This window comes from Rhododendron vialii, chromosome 6a (assembly GCF_030253575.1).
Source record: "Rhododendron vialii isolate Sample 1 chromosome 6a, ASM3025357v1".
In the NCBI taxonomy this organism is placed as follows: Eukaryota; Viridiplantae; Streptophyta; class Magnoliopsida; order Ericales; family Ericaceae; genus Rhododendron; species Rhododendron vialii.
In genome coordinates, this window is record NC_080562.1 from 10356163 (window position 1) to 10374813 (window position 18651).

The following is an 18651-nucleotide window of genomic DNA, read 5'->3' on the forward strand; positions in this document are numbered from 1 at the left end:
TTTTTTTGTCCGCAACTTTTTTCCTGTATTTTTTATTTTTAACAATTTTTTGTTGTGTTTTTTTTGTTCTTTTGATTAATTTTTTTTTAATTTTTTAAACTTCTCAGATGAATAATTAATCTAAAAATATAACACAAAATCTTATAAAAATGAGAAATTATGAATAAAACAAACTAACCTGTTCACGCTTATGCACCCCAATTTTTTTAATTTTCTCCTTATTTAATTTTTTTCTTGTTGTATGTGATATATGTTCGTCTCGACTTTAATTTTTGTACTTTTTCTTGGGTATTTCTCAAAATGCTCTCTCTCCTCGAGACGAACCCATATCCAATACAAGTATGGCGTAGAACAAACAAACTGCACCCAAAAAATTAGGAAAATGATATTGGCACTCCAAAAATTGATGCAAACACTCCAAAAACAAAACAAAATGGCTTTGAAATTACATTAATTTTGAAGTATCTGCATCAATTTTTGAAGTGCCAATATCATTTCTCAAAAATTATGATTGAATAAATTAATCACCTGTAAACGCCCAATATTAGAGTAGGTTTTTGATACAATGAAGTTACGAAGTTCAGGGTCTATTAATATTTAATCTCTCTCTCTCTCTCTCTCTCTCTCTCTCTCTCTCTCTCTCTGTACATCTCCGATTTGCCCCTTACGCCATTGGATTGGAGAGCTAGAAGTTCAAAGAATATCCAGCGCTTCAGATCTTGCACCGTAAAACCCTAAGACATTTATTGGAGTGATCTATCCTTCGATTTGATAAGGTACGCTTGACTATCATTCGTAACAAATTTCGATCATTCGATTTTTTCAATTACATTCCTTTTCATTCGTGAGTTCACCGGAAATTCTCAAGCTATTGTGGGATTTATTGTGTATATTCAGTACTTATAGTGCTGTCATATTGTACGTATTGCTGTGTATGTGTGATTATAAATCAGACTTGTTGATACTGAAATGCCAAGCATAAGTATATCTTTGTGATAAATTTTGATGCAAAAGTGTTGGATTTATAAGAATTCTGTCGATCTCTCTTATGCCCGTGATGTTTTTTACTTGTTCAGTTAGTTGTCTTTTTTCTTTTTTTTTTTGGATAACCAAGCTGTATGGGCTGACTTTCGCGCACCTCGTCTAATATTGGGGACAAAAATCCCACCGCCTACTTGCGGGATCCCAATTGAAGCCATATGGACTGGCCCCAATGGAGTTGTTTGCACCTAAGAGGTTTTGAACCTGAGACTTTAGGAGGGAGCAAACTCTTAAGTGGCATGCCTTGACTGCTAGGCCAACCCCTTGGGGTTTAGTTTTCTTTACTTTCATCAACTTTGCAAGTAAAGTAGATAATTCTTCCTGGTGCCTGCTAATTGAACTGACCTAACGGTGGTTTTCCATTTAATGGAAATGCAGAAATTGAGATTAGCTGAAGTGATGGGTTCTTATATTGATTATTGCTGGCTTATGAAGTCTTGATTTTAGTAAGTCCTAGTGGGGAAGCATGAACATCGTGAAGGGTGTTGCTGACCTCATTCGGAGGACATCTGGCGGTGGCTATGGTTCGGAGTCTGGTTCGGGTTCCCCACTAGAGAGGTTCTCTCCTCCAACTCCTACAATCCGTTTCAGGTACTTAATTTATGCTTTCGGGTTTGTCGCAGCACTTTCTTACTTGATTCGCATGAAATCTAAAGTAGTGTGCTCTAGCCGTTTGGTTATATTGTGAATTGAGCTGAGTTAAGGAGCGACCACACGCGAGTGCATACTGCATGGGCCTCTATATTAACCTTTGCAAGGCAAAAGATGATGACTGGAATTCATCGATAATGGACGAAAGACCCACCCTGCTTTGACTTGGAATATAAACTCGTATCATCCACCTATTCTTTTGGACCCTGGTTATGGTCCATGACATATCCTCTCACCTCGTATAAGGTTTTTACAAGTTATCCTGCTTAATATGTTATTTCATATGCAAACCTCCTCATCCTTCTCTTCCACATACAATCTTACTTCTCCACAACTGTTACAACTAGTCGAAACCCAAGCCTTCCTTTTTGAAATGCAAACACATAGTGTCACAATCTACCTTTTGATGTTGAGTCCTGCACTACTCCATGGTGCTCCTAATGACCTATGAAGCACGGATACTCAAATTTTGCCTCCATATCACGTACCATATGCGTATCGGATACGGATACGCTCCGGATACGTTTTTTTAGAGTATTATGGTTTTGTGGAATTTGCGTATTTAGTTGGACGAATCAGCATATTCGTGGGTCCTGAACTAAGATCTGGATAATAATTGATTGTATGTAGTCAAGTGCACTTGAACCCGTGTTCAATAGGCGTGCCCCTGCATGTTAATCTGATACAAAATCTGATGTGGAAGATCATTTGATAGTGCCAAGGCCATTTTTGTAATCTAGCTAAGAAAAAACCATTATGCACTCTATTTGGTGTTACATGAGCTTTTAAAGAAACGAGTGTTGTACACAACTTGATGGTGAAAAAATGTAAAATACTTGGTATGAAAGTTGTATTATAAGAATATTTAGCTATAGGAAGTAGGAACCATTGTATACCTTCGCTTTGGCCATTTGAACCCTCAATTCTCAAACATAAAATAACATGAAAAGATGCATTGGAAGTTTTTTGGTGGCTCCTCATTCGCTAGGAGAAAATTGTTGTAGAATAGTCAAATAGCAACTAGGAAAATAGACATAGGCTTCTCTCTTACTGCTCCAGCTGTAAACTTCGCAGGCATGCCTTTCTATCAACTTGGCAACCATTTGACGCGCAGTTTCATAATGAAAACTGGTGACAGTGGACTGTGGTTTTTAATTAAAGTGATGCACACACCGATAAAAAAAATCAAAATGATGCACCCCGAATATCATTAGCAAAGTGTAACAAGAAACAGAACTTTTCATGGTATTCCTTGAAATCAACTTACACCTTTTAAAAGAAATGCGACAACATTTGGTTATTTGAATAGAAGAGTCAATTGTTCAAGCTGTCTTACGTTACCAGGTGTGATGCCTAAGCATTTACAGTGGTGATGTTTAGAGTTTGTTTCTTCTGCTTCCCATCCTTCTTTTCTGTTTGACAGAAACATTTCCCAACACGGACCTTTATTTTAATGAACATGCCTAACTCATCTGTCCTTTTACCATGCATTCATTGCCTGGAAGAAAAAAAAATCATTGAAGATGCTTTTTTATATGTGTGCTGCTCAGTTCGGGGCGCATTCCCAACATTAGCCGTATAAGTAAACCTTCACTCTCAGTTGGTTCCCTCTCACTCTTTGTATATATAGGATACCCAGTAGCTGCGACATGTGCCCAGGATGAATAAACTTGGAAATCAGCCCTAAAGACCCTCCTCAATGATGCGGCTCCCCAACATAAATATACCTACTGAATTGCAGGGACGTCTCTCTTAAGTTACCAATTGTTGCAAAATGTTAAGTTGTTAGAAATAAGACCAACAATGTATATAAAAATTCTACCTCCGTGCTCGTGTGCAACCCCGTCTTGCATGTAGATATGCAAATATCTGTAGATAGAGAAGCAGAATGGAAAAAAAGCAAATGAAGAGCCTTGAACTCAATGCCTCTCCCAACCTGATGCCATGTTAAGTTACCAACTGCTCAAAACGCTCAAGTATTTAAGTTGTTTGGAAATAAGCCCAACAATGTACATCAGGCTATTCAATAGCTTCATATGCATCTAACTTGGCGGCACACATCGTAAGACAGCTTTCGTTGGGATAAAAAGGGATATGGCAGACGTGAGGGAGTAATTTTAGGGCAGGTTTGATAAATCAAAGGAGTCAAGATCCTTGGATATGAGAAATCTCTTTATTAGACAACTTTGAGAGTCTAGGGGGCCTTTGGGAAATTGTCTGGTTGCTACATTGCACAAACTACTTGGGATGCAGCGAGCAACCATTGGAGCAGTCATTTGGTGTGGCTTGTCATGTAAGCTTTATTCAGTCTTACATTCTAACTTACGTTTTTTTAGTTTCCCTTTGGGCTGAAATAATTTTTTGTTCAAATACAGTGGGTACTTGTGATGTTTAGCAATTTCTCATTTAGCGTTTTGTCAAAATTTTTATGAATAATCATTTGTCTCGACGAGAAGTTTAAAAAAGTGTCAAAATATGGAGCAAAGTAAAAAAAGTATGTACTTCCTCCGTTCCATATTGAGAGTCCACTACGTAAAGTCGTGCCATTTTTCAAATAAAAAATCAACGGCCTTGTTTGTTTCCAAATTTACTTTGTTTTAAGTTTGTTTTCCAATCATTACCCTATATCTTTCTCTAATCTTTACCCTATTTCTCCAATTATTAATTTCATTTCTCTCTCTATCTCTCTCCACTTACTACCCCTCTCTCCAATCATTACCTTATGTCTCTCTCCACCCACTACCAAAACTAAAATACCCAATGTTACCAAACGAACAAGGCCAACTACTTCAGTGTATAATTTTTTGAATTTTTTCGCACCAAATTAAAGTACTAATTGAGATCTTTAATACGGTGCAAAAAAATTTGAAAAATTATACACGGAAGTAGTTGATTTTTTGATTTGAAAAATGGAATGAGAGAGAGTATGAAACTCTCAATATGGAACGGAGTGAGTATAAGACAATGCTAAAGACAGTTAAAAACTGTCTTTTTCAAGTTTTTTCATCTTTAGTGAAATTTTGAGGGGTTTGGATCATAATTTTATACTTTCAGATCCTGTTTGTGAAGACAAACGATTATTCATAAAATTTGACCCAAATTTGATAAAGATTAAGAGAAAACAACCAAGAAGACAACACATACAAAAAGAGTGAAAATTTAGCCCAACGGTGATAGCAAAATATTCAAAACCATTGTGAGGCGGGTGTCACAAGTTCAGAGCACAGACGCAGCCTCCCCACAAGTGGGTGTGGCGTTTTCTTTATCCGACCCTTCCCAACTCGTGCAGCGGTAGGATCCTCATGTACTGGGCTGCATTTGTTCAGTATTTAAAAGATGTTCTATGAATGTTTCTGTTTTTGTTTCCAATCTTCTTGATACAACTTTGTCATTAATTCATTGGGAATTTTCTCGTCTATATTAGTGACCTAATGTTAGGTTTGTTGAACCCGTAGTGGTTGACTTTGACTAGGTTTGCAACTTAATTGAAGCTTTATTCCCTCTTCAAATTGGCATTTATCTTTTGTTATTTGTGATAGTCTACTTTTTCAAGCTTTGTTTTTATGAAGTTCCTCTTTCCAAGTCCTTTACAGTGCTTTTGGTTGTTAATAATCAATATAACTCTGCTAGATGCCTTGAACGGCTTGTGCAAGGGAGTTGTTAGTCCTTGTTTTTGTTTTTGTTTTTTTGTTTTTTTTTTTCATTTCCTTTTATCCATCTGTATATCCATGTAAAGATGTTGATTTACCATCTGGTCAGAAGTAAATTTTTTGAGCACCTTATCTTGTATTTATTCTTGCTTAACCTCTTTTTTTTTGCTTCAATCCTTCCTTTTCAGTGATGTAGGCGATGAGGCCATTCTAAGCACCCTATGGGTTAGATATGAGAGTGCCTTTGATAAGGTATGTTTAGCATTTTCTTTGTGGGTTTGGTTTGTTGCATGTTGGTTTATCTCGGTTTGGTAGATGTTTTGACACCAAAATTCTGATAGATTGCTGCATTTTCCAATGATGTTTGTTCTTCATACACCTCTTTCTAATTGATTTTCTCATTATATTGTTCCTTTTATCAGTTCAAAAATTTTCATCTCACAACTATGGAATTGACAACATCTCTGCCTCTATTCTCTTCTGAGAGATTGTGTTGTTGTGATAAATACAACGAGGTTAGCTCCCTGGGTTTCTTAAGAACCGAAAACAGATCAATGTAAGGGTCTCTATCTGAGTGACTTTGGCACCCCAACCCCGCAATTGAAAATATAAAGAGCTTCACTATAAATCCAAACAGAAAAGATAGATTTTTGCTGATTTGTTTTGCTTCATCTCTCCCAACAATGACCCAAGAGATTAGCTATAGGAACTTTTTATTACATGGCCCCACCCAGCCCTAGGTATTATTTGGCATCTTAGGTGTCGGAATCGTACAATTCATGATACGTAGCGTATGATTCTGTTCTAAATACCAAGCTTTCAATTCGTATCCTTGGAGTGAATCTTTAGAACACAAAAACCATGCAATTCACGATACGATACGTATGGTATTGGTTTGGTGCACCCAAAAATTGATTCACTTCTCAACATGTTTCACTTGCAAAAGCAATATTTTGAATTCATCAGGTGGGATGTTTGAAAAAATGTGGCATTTTGGGGTATTGAAAGCCTTTTCAGGTGAGTATCAGGATTTCATGAACTGGAAAACTGAATACAAATTCGCATCTCTAATAAATAATAATATAAGCAAGGTCTTCCCTATTATACCAGGTGATCCTCATTACCCAATTCATCAAATGTGGCAAGCCTCTCATTGATTTAGGCCTAAAAGCCTAAAATAACGATGTATACACTCTATCTAAACCAGAGAGATCAAGCTGGAGATCATGTCCGAATCTTAGTGATTCACTATTCGGTTTGATTATTTATTCATTGAAGGATCATTTCGATTCTTGATCGATTAATGGTCTAACTTCTGGTATTCATGATTAAGATTTGAAAAATACTTGTTTCACCTATGTGAAGGCAGATTGCATTTCATTTTGGCAGATGCAATGTTTTCAAGTGTTCACTTGCAAGGCCTGTTTAATATGCCATTGCAAGCTATCATATGTGGTTTTCTTGGCTCATGGATCTATGTTGAGCCATCATCTTCTTCATCCATTGTTGAGGATTTTGATTTTTCTATGTATAGGTTCTGCTGATTTTTAGTTTGGGCGCAAATATTTCTCTCGAATTCTGTAGCAGGCTTTTTGCTTAGTACTTCTCCTTCTGTTTTGTTTTGAAATGGCCGAGGATGTTATCCTATGTATTAGCCCGCAAAGATGTGATGCCAGTTTAAACAGTATCTGTCTTGGCGCCCTTGCTGATAAGTTGGTCTGACCTTGATATACTGGTTTCTGGTAAAGAAATTTTGTTTAATTTGACATGGTTTCGTTTATCTTATATAAACCTGAAGAGACATAATCTGCCAGTCTGTCACCCATTAGTGCTTGTCAATAATGCTTGAGATGCTGTTTAATTTAGTCAGATTACCTTTTTGGACTTATGCCTTGTTGTGCATAATCATCTGTCTCCGTAACAGTTCATACTTTTTTATTGCAGGCTGAAAAGAGAAAGTTATTTTATATTTTCCTCAAGCAATTTTTGGTTATATACAAGAATTGGGAGCCTGTATATCCTGGGCAGTTGGCAGAGGTAGCTTTGTCTGCTGCCTCAGCTGCAGAGTACACTCATTCTAATGATGTAGTCATCGGCTGCTCTACTGGACATCCAACTGAAATTATTCTGACCTTGATTGAAGAAGTCGTACATGTAACTGCTTTGATAACTGAATGTAAGTTGGCTTTTATACCTGACATGCAGTGCAGAAATTCTTATTAACTGTCATATTCATATTTATTCTCCTGATAAACTGATCTTTTGTTGTCTGTTTACATTGACAAATTAGTTCCATTGGTGGAGAATTCTCCTTGAATGGCCAGATGTATTTGTCAATATTACATTACATTAGTCATCTCTCAAAGATGCCATTGCAATGGTTGTTACATACATTCTTTTGTTTCCTTTTTGTGATGGATGGGGGTGCGATTCCTGCAGCTAATCCTGGCTCCTCGTTATGTATTCTGATGTGGCCTTGAGTTTATGAGAATTTCTTCAAACTCTGTTGGGCGAAGTATTGTGTTGCTTTTTATTTTATTTTATGGGGAGATATAAGGAATGTAGTAGAAGCTAGAGATCATAGAATCACTATACAAGGAGAGAGGCAAACCAGGGTAGGAATATATAATTATATTTCATAAGTTTTATGTTGAGATGTTTCATGAGATATGGATAGAACGTGGAGAGATGTAAAGAAGATGAAAAGAGAATCCAGGAAATAAAGATATACATGAGAGATTTATTTTCAATCTACCTGCATTTCAGAATAACTTTCTTCCCACCTAAAAGACTATTTCTAGGCCTTACAAATCCTGAAATTATGAATTCTATGATAGGGATTTGTTGCGAAGAGTGTATTATTTCCCGTGGCTGACAGCCTGGTGGGGGAGGCTCAACTGTTGTGGGTGAAAACTACCCAAAACAAATAAAATTGTAGTTGGTGAACAGGAAGTGTTCTCTACGAGTTTGTGGTAATAACATCCACTATGCTATGAATTCCACTCACAGGATTGGTCCGAAAACCCCTGAAAATGTTAAGCAACAAAGTACTTTTAAAAATTTCTGATATCTCTTTACAATTATCATGTCAACCTCAATTCATCTTTGCTGCGAACAGTTACTCAACATCTAGATAGAAATAGCCTGAAGGGACCAAAATTATCTACGGCATTGACAGTAGAAAGCTTATGGGGTTACTTGTAACTAGTTCCATGATGTTTTTGACAAGTTGTATCTATTTCTGTCAGACTTCCTTCATTGAAAGTGTTAGGAATGAGGCACTTGTCGAAACAAAGAAAAGGCAAACGTGTTAGGGAAATTTTTATGGAACATTTTTTTCTCCTCTCTTCTTCTGAATTTTAGTTTGGTAGGACGTAGACGCTTGAGAAATGCTGGAAGCATTTGGTATCTGTTGTCAAACAAGCTTTGTTCTTTTGGTTCTCTTACCAATTTCTGTGAGGAAAATTTCCTCCCCTCCCCTCCCGGCTAAGAATCACCGACGCGGTGCTGTACCTCACGCACCGGTGTCCAAGACCTTTGGGGCCCGGACATGTCCAGATGCGTCCGCACGTGTCCGACACACCTTTGCCCGTATCGGACACGCAGTTGACTGTGTCCCATTATTACATCGTTATTCTTTTCTGGGACAAACAAGGGACACCCTGGTGTGTCCCTTTGAGACCTGCTGCTAGCTGTTGCCGACGCTGCTGCGGTTTGTTTGAGGGTTAAGAAGTGCTGCTATTACTTTTTACTTATATATGTTATGTTTGGGCCATTGATAAATGCTCCTCCAATTCTTTTGGGTTTTATTCTTTATTTTTTATGGTTTGGGCCATTTAAGTGGGCTTGAGCTTTGGCCATCTCTATTGCGTCTTACTTGTTTATGCTTGGATCAGAGCTCCTTTGAAGGCTTTCTTTAGCAGAACTGAAAAAGTACTGTTATTAAGAAAAATGATATAGGATATATATTTTTTGAAATAAAAATAGTACGAAGGATCAGTTTTTATACGACCTATCCCCAACCTGCAAGTTCTCTAATTTTTAGAAAAAATGGCATGTCCATGTCCTGTGTTGGTATCCGTGTTTCTTAGCCTCCTTGTGTCTATGCTACTTCACTTTTTCATGGTGTAAACTTGTGCAAATGCATATATTCTAAGAGGTGGTCAAATATTGTTAATCAGTGAACACCACAGCACAATCAACAACCGAGCAAATAGGGACGTCAACGAGCTTGACTGTAACTTCTGAGGGGTTGCCAGTGTTGGATGCATTGACAATTGTAACTCGGTCAATCCATAATTGCAGAGTATTTGGCTACTATGGTGGAATTCAAAAACTTGCAGCACTGATGAAAGGTAAAACAATCAGCTTGGTGCTGATAATTCTCTTTCTTCATTTACTTAAATCTCGGTTTGTATCATTTATCAGCATTGGTATCTTCTTCTTGTTTCCAATATTGATTTACTTGGAAGCAGTGATGGAGTTTTTTTGTAGTTGACATGTGATGTCATATTTCTCGTCTTATGGGTGTTTCATTTTGTCTTAGATTCGTATATGCAATGTAGTTTAGTATCCTATGAAGCACGGGTACTTCGAAAATGTCGCCGTACGCGTACCGGGTACGGGTACGGCAAAAACGTACCGGGTACGGCAAAATTGTGTCGGGAACTTTTGGTAATTTTGGGTACGGCAAGGGTACGTTTTAGCCCAAAATGAAATTTTTTCAAAATTTCTGGGATTTTTTTTGTAAATAATTATAAAATGTGGGCTTATTGTGTAATTTATTTGTCATTTATAAACACCCCTCTCTCTCTTTGTTCATCTCTCTCTTCGTCTCTCTTCTCTTCGTCTCTCTCTGTATATTTTTTTTATCGATCGGAATAATCTCTCTCTTTGTATATATGTACAAATGTATGCATGTGTAATGTATATGTATATATGTATCTGAAATTCTGAATACTAATAGATATGCAGTAGATATGCTTATTTGTACTGATTTTGCTTTTTGTTGGTAAAATGGATTTATATTTCATTTTATGCAATAAAAAATAGAAAAACATTTTATATATATATATATGCCGTACCCCCGCCGTACCCGTACCCTACTTTTTTGGGGTTTTGCCGTTTCCCGTACCCGTACTCTTACCGTACCCGTACTGCGTACCGGTACCCGTGCTCCATAGTCAGTATCTTTGTTAGGTTGAGTTATGTGCATTTCTACGATATGTTTTTCTACTGAAGCAGAGCAGAAAAGGATGAGGCAACGAGGTGGCAGAAAAGGATGAGGCAACGAGGTGGTTTAGTCACTGCATCTATGTATTCTAAGCTTTCAGTATATTGTGTTAGGTTGGTGGATATAAGTCGAGCCGGAAGTCTCTGTTGGAAGAACGAAAAAACCTTTTACTAATTTGGCACTTTATTGAAGCATTGCTTTAGTTGGGTTGGTGGTCTGTTGCTTGTGTTAAGGGAGTTAATCCAGTCTTCTGTATTTTCATTCTTCTTCTTTTTTACTGTTCTTTAAATCTGATTCTATCATCATTTATAGGGGTTTTCCCCCCCTTCCTTATCACATTTGTACTGTTAATGTTTCTGTCTTACTACTATCATGTTTGTTAGTGAATACTATTTGGAATTAGATTATGCAGTAGATTTAAGGGTAATAGTGTAGTTTTAGTGTCCTCTAATATGAGTAGGTCTTTGAGTCTATAAATAGGTGTGGGAGTCTTTCATTTAGGAGTTTTTTAATCATTTTGAGCAAATCAAGAGTTTAGACTCTTTTGTACCCCTTTTGGTAGTTTCTCTCCCTAGATTATTGATGGAGTATTTGATGGAATATTTGGTTTGCATCACTAGACACAAAGGAGCACCTCGTTTATGTGGTTGGAAATAGCGGGGAACCAATGCTTTTTGTATTTGCTTTGATGTATAAATAAGTAGGTGTTGTACTTTAAGAGAAGTGCTACAAAACCCCAAGGGGGATATGAGTGTTAGACTTGTCCCACATCACTCATCTAAGCCACCCAAGCTTGGTTAATAAATTCTAAAGGCTACTCCACCTATAGCCAATTGGTTTTAGGTTGGAACCCTCCAAAAAATCTAACATGGTATCAGAGCCAAGTCTTGGGTGGTCTCACCTCTCGTGGGAAGTCTCTGTCATCTCTGTCGCCCGAGTCAGTCAGTCAGCTCCTGATCTGTCACCTCCACGTGCATCCGGGCTGCACGTGAGGGGGAGTGTTAGACTTGTCCCACATCACTCATCTAAGCCACCCAAGCTTGGTTAATAAATTCTAAAGGCTACTCCACCTATAGCCAATTGGTTTTAGGTTGGAACCCTCCAAAAAATCTAACAATGAGATGCCTGTGTTCTTTGATAGCTTGATGTCTACTTTGTTGCCCTTTTCTAGCAACTTAGATTTTGGGACTAGTGGTCATCTAACAGTCTACAGTTGCGTCATCTTCCTAGGGGGAGAGAAAGGATAATCAACTCATTCCATCAACTCCTCTTAGACGCCATCCAGTTGTTATATAGACTGAGTACTGTATTGGATAACAAAGTAACTGTATGGACTTACAGCTAGCCACAACAATACAACTTACAGTTAAGTCAATTAGCTATAATCAGACTCATGGCTTAATAGGATTTGCCTTTGAGGTTTGTAGTGTTTTTTTGATTGGGGGACTACAAATTCCTTAAGGTCATTGGGGGTGCTCTATAGGCCTGGGCTCCTTGTTAGTAGAAAACAAAAGCAGTGCAGGTGACTTCTAAATATTTGGTTGTAAAATGTCCTGAAGACGACATAACTCAAATTTAGTGGTTCTTGTAGGGGTTATATTGTACTTCATGAATGCTGAAATAAATGGAAATCGTCTTCCTTTTCTTTTTCCTTTTGGTATGGAGCATAATTTCCTCAATATATAATTGTCTTGTTATCATTGTCTTTTTTCTTCGTTTGTTATCCTTATTTTAGCAGTGAGCAAAATAATTTTTAAGGATATTGGTGCGTAGCATATTAATCTCGCAAACTTTTTTTCAGGTTCTGTCATCCAGCTCAAAACAATTACTGGCGCGCTTTCTGCTGATGAAAACTTGTCAAGTCTTATATTAGAGAAGACCAGAATTTTACAAGAATTACTTGTAAATGTGGTATCAATTATTTGCCACTTCATTGTCCTACATTCAGATGTATATCAAAAGGCTCAGTTGCACAGCAGTAGCTTGGAGTTTTCTGTTTCAAGGGGTGGCGGAACTTCATTTGATTCTTCTGCTTGTTTGATGACTCCCCCGTCGGAAACAAAGCTCCATTGGCATCAAAAGGCGGTTGTGTTGGTGATGGAAGCTGGTGGTCTTAATTGGTTAGTAGGTAAGGTAGGCAAGTTAAGGTTTTGTTATGTATTAGGTGCATGTTGGATGAGATACTCCATAATGGGGCAGGATGTGGCATTATTAAATGGTGATATGGATTTTATATATCCCTTCTGGTTCTTGTTCGATTCTGGTACTTGTGTCGTATCCTGAATAAAGTACTGCACCTTTCCACTACTGCAGAAACTTTAGGCTTTCTCATCTTAATTCTACCATGTAAATATTTGGTGGAGACTTGATATTATGGACACCTAGTATGTACAGTTCACCGCACTCTTCGTTTGTTTGTTTTTTTTTTTTTTTTTCTTCCTCACATTCACCACACTCTTGGTTGATCTGTTTTTTTAGCATCCTGAAGTCATTAGCCTTTTCAAACTGATGGAACATGTTTATTTTTTTCAGTTGTTAGAATAGCTTTCTTTTACATGATTTCCTTTTCACTGTTGCTGCATTTGTTGTAATGCTGTGTATTTTTTTTGTTATCCTTGTCACTTAGTTTTGGCTGTAGGTCCATCATCCTCTATGCTTGCCTTTATTTTGTAGTTATTAGGGCCTTGCCATTTCAAGAGAGTCCTCTTTGTCTTCAGTAAATGGGGCCTCCCTTGCCATTTGGGAGTTATGCTGCTGCTTCTTCAAATTATATGTTGCTTAACTAAAGTTATAGTGAAAGAATTTCATGTTGTTTAGGTGATGAAAATTTTAATTCCATAAGAATTAAACGGCTCAAGTTGGTGAATTTGATTCTTAAAGCAGCTAGGATTCTTCAGTAAATTCTTCATCTATTTAATGTATTGGACTCATGCAGAATTATTGCTTGGTTCGCCAGATTAAGGTGGTTTTTCTGTTATGAGTAGTAAACTATATTGAAAAGGCATAAGAGGGACACCACCCATGTACAAAAGAAAGCGAGGAAATAAAGAAAAGGCCAAATAAAAAAAAAAACCGCCTGTGCACCACTCTAAATGCTCTGAATTTCTAACATGGCAAAGAATTGATCAGTGTTCAGTTGCACTCCGCGGCTCCCAAGTAAACAAAATAGAAAGGAAAAGATTCTAAATTTTGAACAATGGCCTATACTTCCTGTCAAAATAACTTTGATTCCTGTTGTGGGGTTCTGGTTAACTGATGTAGGCTTAGTTGATGGTCCGGTTCGTGCTCAAGGACAGTCCTCCGCTCTCAAGTACTCTGCACAGGTAACACACACACCGTTAGTGCCCTACCGGCCAGAGTCGACCATGAAGACACTCTGTTGGTTAAGTCTCTGTAGGAGAAAATGTATGGACAGAGCTTAGGGAAGGAGTCACAGCATTCCTCTTTAGGATTTTAGCTCTTCCTTTATATAGAACCTCCAGACTTGCTCACCAAGCTTGCATGAGCTCGGCACGTGCCACAACTGTCTCGACCATCGTCACAAATGACGTATAGAATAGAACCAGGCGGTTAGATGCACATGGGTGAGCTGGCTCCTATGCATGCATTGTAACCGCTTCGGATGTATGTGATCAGTAGGTCGAACATACATGAGGAGAGTGCTTTCTGTATATTACACGGGTTGTACCAGTTGGATCTGGGTCGGGTATACTGGACTCCAACAGTCTAGGTAGGGTGACCTGGTTGCACCGGAGAATGACTAAGGCGTGGTGTCCGAGCTATCGTTGGACTGAACCCCCAATCGTTGCTCGGTCGAGCTAAGCTGATCTAGTGTCCTATCTGCACAGGAAAGTGACTTGCATAGATGTCTGAGCTAGGTTTGAACCGAGCGAAACCATAACTCACTCAGTAAGTTCACCCGGTTAGTAACCTTGATCGCACCGAACACACCCTCCCTTCTCATGTGGCTTGGGCGAACCCAAGGCGGATATTCAGGCCGCTGCACCTGTCTTTCCAGATGAACCAAATCAAACATAATGGGATCAAAATCCATACCTTTTGTATTCTTCTACCCACTCTAGCTCCATACCATTCTTGAATAAGCTCTACTACCGTCTCAAGGAAAATCTACGACACACCCCATGAAACAAGAACTGCATTCCTAACATCCTTGGCGACCGGACATAAATAAACAAATGTGCCGCTGACTCTCTTTCTCTGAAGCACATGCAGCAACGACTCACAATAACCATCCTACGTCGTATAAGATTATGTATATTGAGAATCTTTTCCTTAGCCGCACACCACCCATGAGTGCCCCAAATGGCTCTCTAGGGAAAGGTTGAATTTGCTTCTCGATACAAAATTTGGTATTAATCTTTCACCTGAAAAGACTCATTTGTTGCCAGGATCTGCCTCAAATAATCCTCCCCTCTCCCCACGTCCTTCATTGCCTAGTTTTCTCAAGAATTCCAGCAACTCCTCGAACTCCCAATCTTGTACGTCCAAGCGAAGCGTAATGTCCCACAGCACCATTTCCTTGTCCATCCTGAGATAGTTCGCCACCACCGCACCTTTACCCACTGCCAACTGAAATATAGAAGGGTAAGCATCTCTCAACCTAACATCTCTACACCAAACATGGTCCCCTCCCCACCCCCTCCTTCATACTGGAGTGTCTAGAAAACTCACTTGCCCTCTCCTAATTCCCTTCCAAAGACCCACCCCATGCGGCAATCATGTTTCCATTGAGGACAAGTTCTTGATTATGCCAAGAACATGATAAGTTCTTAATTATATGGCGTTTTCCTTCTAGATTTTCAAGTTTAATGTTTGTGAAGTTTGATAAAAACTCTCTCCACTGCTGAAAAAAATGCTTTAATCTGGTCAAAAATCATGCTGAGATATGGTATGACTTTGCATGTATTTGGCTAACAAAATAAAGTAATGATGGCGCCATCTTAGCGCTTTGCAATGTTTCTGTGTGGCCTCATTCATAAAGGGTTCGGAACCCAAATGTTGGCTAACTAAAAACTTAGCACAGAAGATGATGTTCAAGAAGCTGTTTGGAAGTTCATCTAATTTTAAAGTACAATGGTGAACAGTTGCGAAATATTGGTTTGATCTTTATTGCAAAAGACGGTTCTTGCATCTGGCTACATTATACTTCCGTATACCTTGCATCCTTTGCATTCACTTATTCACAGTAGCCGATTGTGTTTCAGAGCTACTGCGAGTTATGAGACGGTTGAGCATGAAGGAACAATGGATGGATGCATCTCTTCAGTATTTGACTTTGAGAGCTCTTCGATCAGCGTTATCTGATAATCCTCGTGGTCAAAACCATTTTAGAAGCATCGGAGGACTTGAAGTTCTGTTGGATGGACTGGGACTTCATTCAAACAGTGTGTTGCGATCAAGGAATGCCTATTTCTCGGAAAAAGAAAGGTAATTAGTTGAGGTGCTTGTCCGCCTTTGCTTATTGTTTCTGGTTCTCTGGTTTTTCCTTTCATATTGTTCTTTAACTTTGGTGTCTTCGGTAGTTAATCTCATTAATAGTGTACCATATTGTTCCCTCTAATGTATTGTTATTGTAGTTCACACTGTATGTGAGGCGACTTTTGGGTCAGTAAAGAACTAGGGGTAGGAAATGTAAAATGCTAAAAAACAATGTGATAGTGTATCTTGAAAAAAACCCTTGTGTGACAAGTTTCTGACTATATGTACGTTTAGGCGTGCACGTTTACGTATCCTGAATCCCTGATTGTTAAATTTGAAATTGTTTACTAGCTGTGGTTGTACTTGCCCATATCCTTAAAATATGGCAAGTGTCAGTATGATTTTTGGCCATGTTCTCACCTTTACAACAACAATAACAGAATCCATCTAGTTCCCAACCATTAGGGGTAATATATGCAGATAATGGTTGCTCGCAGAATACCACTGAAACAGTGGTCCCCCTAGACATCCAAGAACTGAGGAGCTAAAGGAACGTTTTGCTGCAGAACCATGCCCCCAAATCAAAGCCGAAAGGGATCAGAGAGGAGAGGCCTGGAGCCCCAAATCAATTTTTCTGCACGTTACCATGTTCTCACCTTTAATATTTGAAATTTCATTACTGTACTTAAGTTCAAATTTTAACTCTTTAAACTCTTCGCTGTTCATCTTTATTGCTTCTAATAGGTTTGTGTTCATGTTGTACACGTTATGTGTCTTTTAGAAAAGTCTTTAAGTTATGCTTTTATGTTCTAGTTATCTTGAGATTTTGCTCTTGTCAATGTTGCACTGTGCATATTGCCTTTAAGATGCTTTTGTCTGATTTTATGTTGCAGAGATGAAAATTCTTTACCGGGTATTTTCGAGCTCCATGTTCTTTCCTTGGAGGTTCTCAGGGAGGCTGTGTATCCTTTTCACCACTATTGCTTTTTTGTCAATATAGCTGCCTAAATGCCACTGTTGTTCATTCGCTACAAGTGAGCATGCATCCTTTACTGATGGAAGTATGAAGATGGGTAGACAAATAAGGTTCCCTGATTGTTTTAGTATGAGAATTTGTTTTGCTACAATGATGGCAGTCCTTGTATTATGTTGCTATATTATGAACTTGAAATGCCGACTTCTGCTTCACTCTCCGGTTTATGGCAGCTGGGTTCTTTTTATTTTGGTTGTTTATGTACACATTTTTGTTTATGCCCTTGACCGATTGCAGCTTTGGCAATTTGAACAACTTGCAGTTTCTGTGTGAGAATGGAAGGGTACATAAGTTTGCCAATAGCGTTTGTTCACTTGCATTTATGCTTCAAGAGTACAGTTTGTGTGGGAAGGATGGTTTTCAAATGCTAGTATCTAACTCTAGAAGCCAGAATAATTTAGAATATCATGAAGCAGAGCCTTCTGCTCAACTTTCAGCAAGTTTTTACATACAGCATTGGAATGATTATGCTGTCAAGTTAAGCAGAGTCCTTGCTTCTTTCCTTCTTGCACCAGAAGATATTAAATCTCAAGTATCAGCTGGTAGAAGCGTCATTCCAGTTTCTTCACTGTATGGGGAACTTTCAATAAAGTGGTTTATGAGGGCTCTTCTTACAGTGTTTCCATGCATTAGGGCTTGTTCTAATCAAAATGAACTGCCAAGTCACTTAAGGTTGGTGATACTTCCATGCGGTTTTGTTCATCTTTTGGTTATGAAAGTAGATAATAATGCTATGATATAGTGAGTAGCCAATTCTCATTGCACTTCCACTTTCTACGTGGTTGTTTTTGACAAATTTCCCCCGTTGTTTTTCCTGTTCCTGCAGGATCTTTGTATATACACTACAGCATTATGTTCTCTTTGCATTCAGGAAGGTTCTTGTTTCGTCTCCCACATTCCTAGATACATTCCGTGGGGAGGGTGTATGGGACCTCATCTTCTCTGAGAACTTTTTCTATTTTCGGCCTGTTCCAACCGAATGTTTGGGGAAGTATTGCAAATATGATGAAGTTTCCCCGTGGAACTTAGAAGTATCTTCCAGTTCAAACAGCATTACCACTCATTTGCATCGCAGTGAAGTTGATATTCTTCAAATTGATGTGATATCTTTTGTTGAATTTGCAGCAACTTTGAGCGATAGTTCACATAACTTGGTAGGTATTCTTTCTTTTGCTTTGGGGTATAATCTTTTTTGAAATTTATTTAGTAAGTAAATGTGTATACCATAAGGATCACGTTCCAACAGCAGTAGCAGTCACAGTGGAGTTAAGTTGATATTTCCGATTGAAGTATTCTATTTGGTGAATTTGTTTAACTTTAAATGATAGTTCACATAACTTGGTGGGTCTTCTATCTGTAGTAGAATTTTCTAGTATATGTGTAATTGTGTATTACAAAGGATGTCAGCCAAACACAGCAAAAGGATGGAGTTTACAAAAATTACTGTTTATCGACCCTCCCTATCGTGTAACTCTCCTATACAATCAACCAACAAAAAGGAGGATGGACAAAGTCCTCTTTAGGTCAACATCTAAGGATACAAGGAAACCCAACTTAAGTCTGTGTTTGGTGATCTGTAGAGCCTCAGATCACAATGATATCTT

General features: G+C 38.3%; 1 protein-coding gene and 1 non-coding gene across 6 annotated transcripts in view; one reads left to right on the plus strand and one right to left on the minus strand.

Annotated features, from left to right (window-relative positions):
• The first annotated feature begins 612 nt into the window (after positions 1 to 612).
• LOC131331365 (BEACH domain-containing protein B) overlaps positions 613 to 18651 on the plus strand; it is a 49968-nt gene continuing 31929 nt past the window's right edge. For 3 of the 5 annotated variants that reach the window (XM_058365260.1, XM_058365261.1, XM_058365263.1), the window contains exons 1-10: positions 613 to 776; positions 1420 to 1632; positions 5531 to 5594; positions 7287 to 7518; positions 9524 to 9697; positions 12377 to 12703; positions 15801 to 16023; positions 16908 to 16976; positions 17285 to 17719; positions 17874 to 18201. In XM_058365260.1, the coding sequence (XP_058221243.1) occupies positions 1508 to 1632; positions 5531 to 5594; positions 7287 to 7518; positions 9524 to 9697; positions 12377 to 12703; positions 15801 to 16023; positions 16908 to 16976; positions 17285 to 17719; positions 17874 to 18201 (1977 nt within the window). In that variant the 5' untranslated portion in view covers positions 613 to 776; positions 1420 to 1507. Of the gene's footprint in view, positions 777 to 1419; positions 1633 to 5530; positions 5595 to 7286; positions 7519 to 9523; positions 9698 to 12376; positions 12709 to 15800; positions 16024 to 16907; positions 16977 to 17284; positions 17720 to 17873; positions 18202 to 18651 lie in introns of those variants that run through there. The other 2 variants (XM_058365262.1, XM_058365264.1) reach the window with 2 other exon arrangements.
• On the minus strand, positions 16568 to 16675 carry LOC131331663 (small nucleolar RNA snoR100). The gene has a single exon (XR_009201466.1). It is a non-coding gene; the product is annotated as a small nucleolar RNA snoR100 (small nucleolar RNA).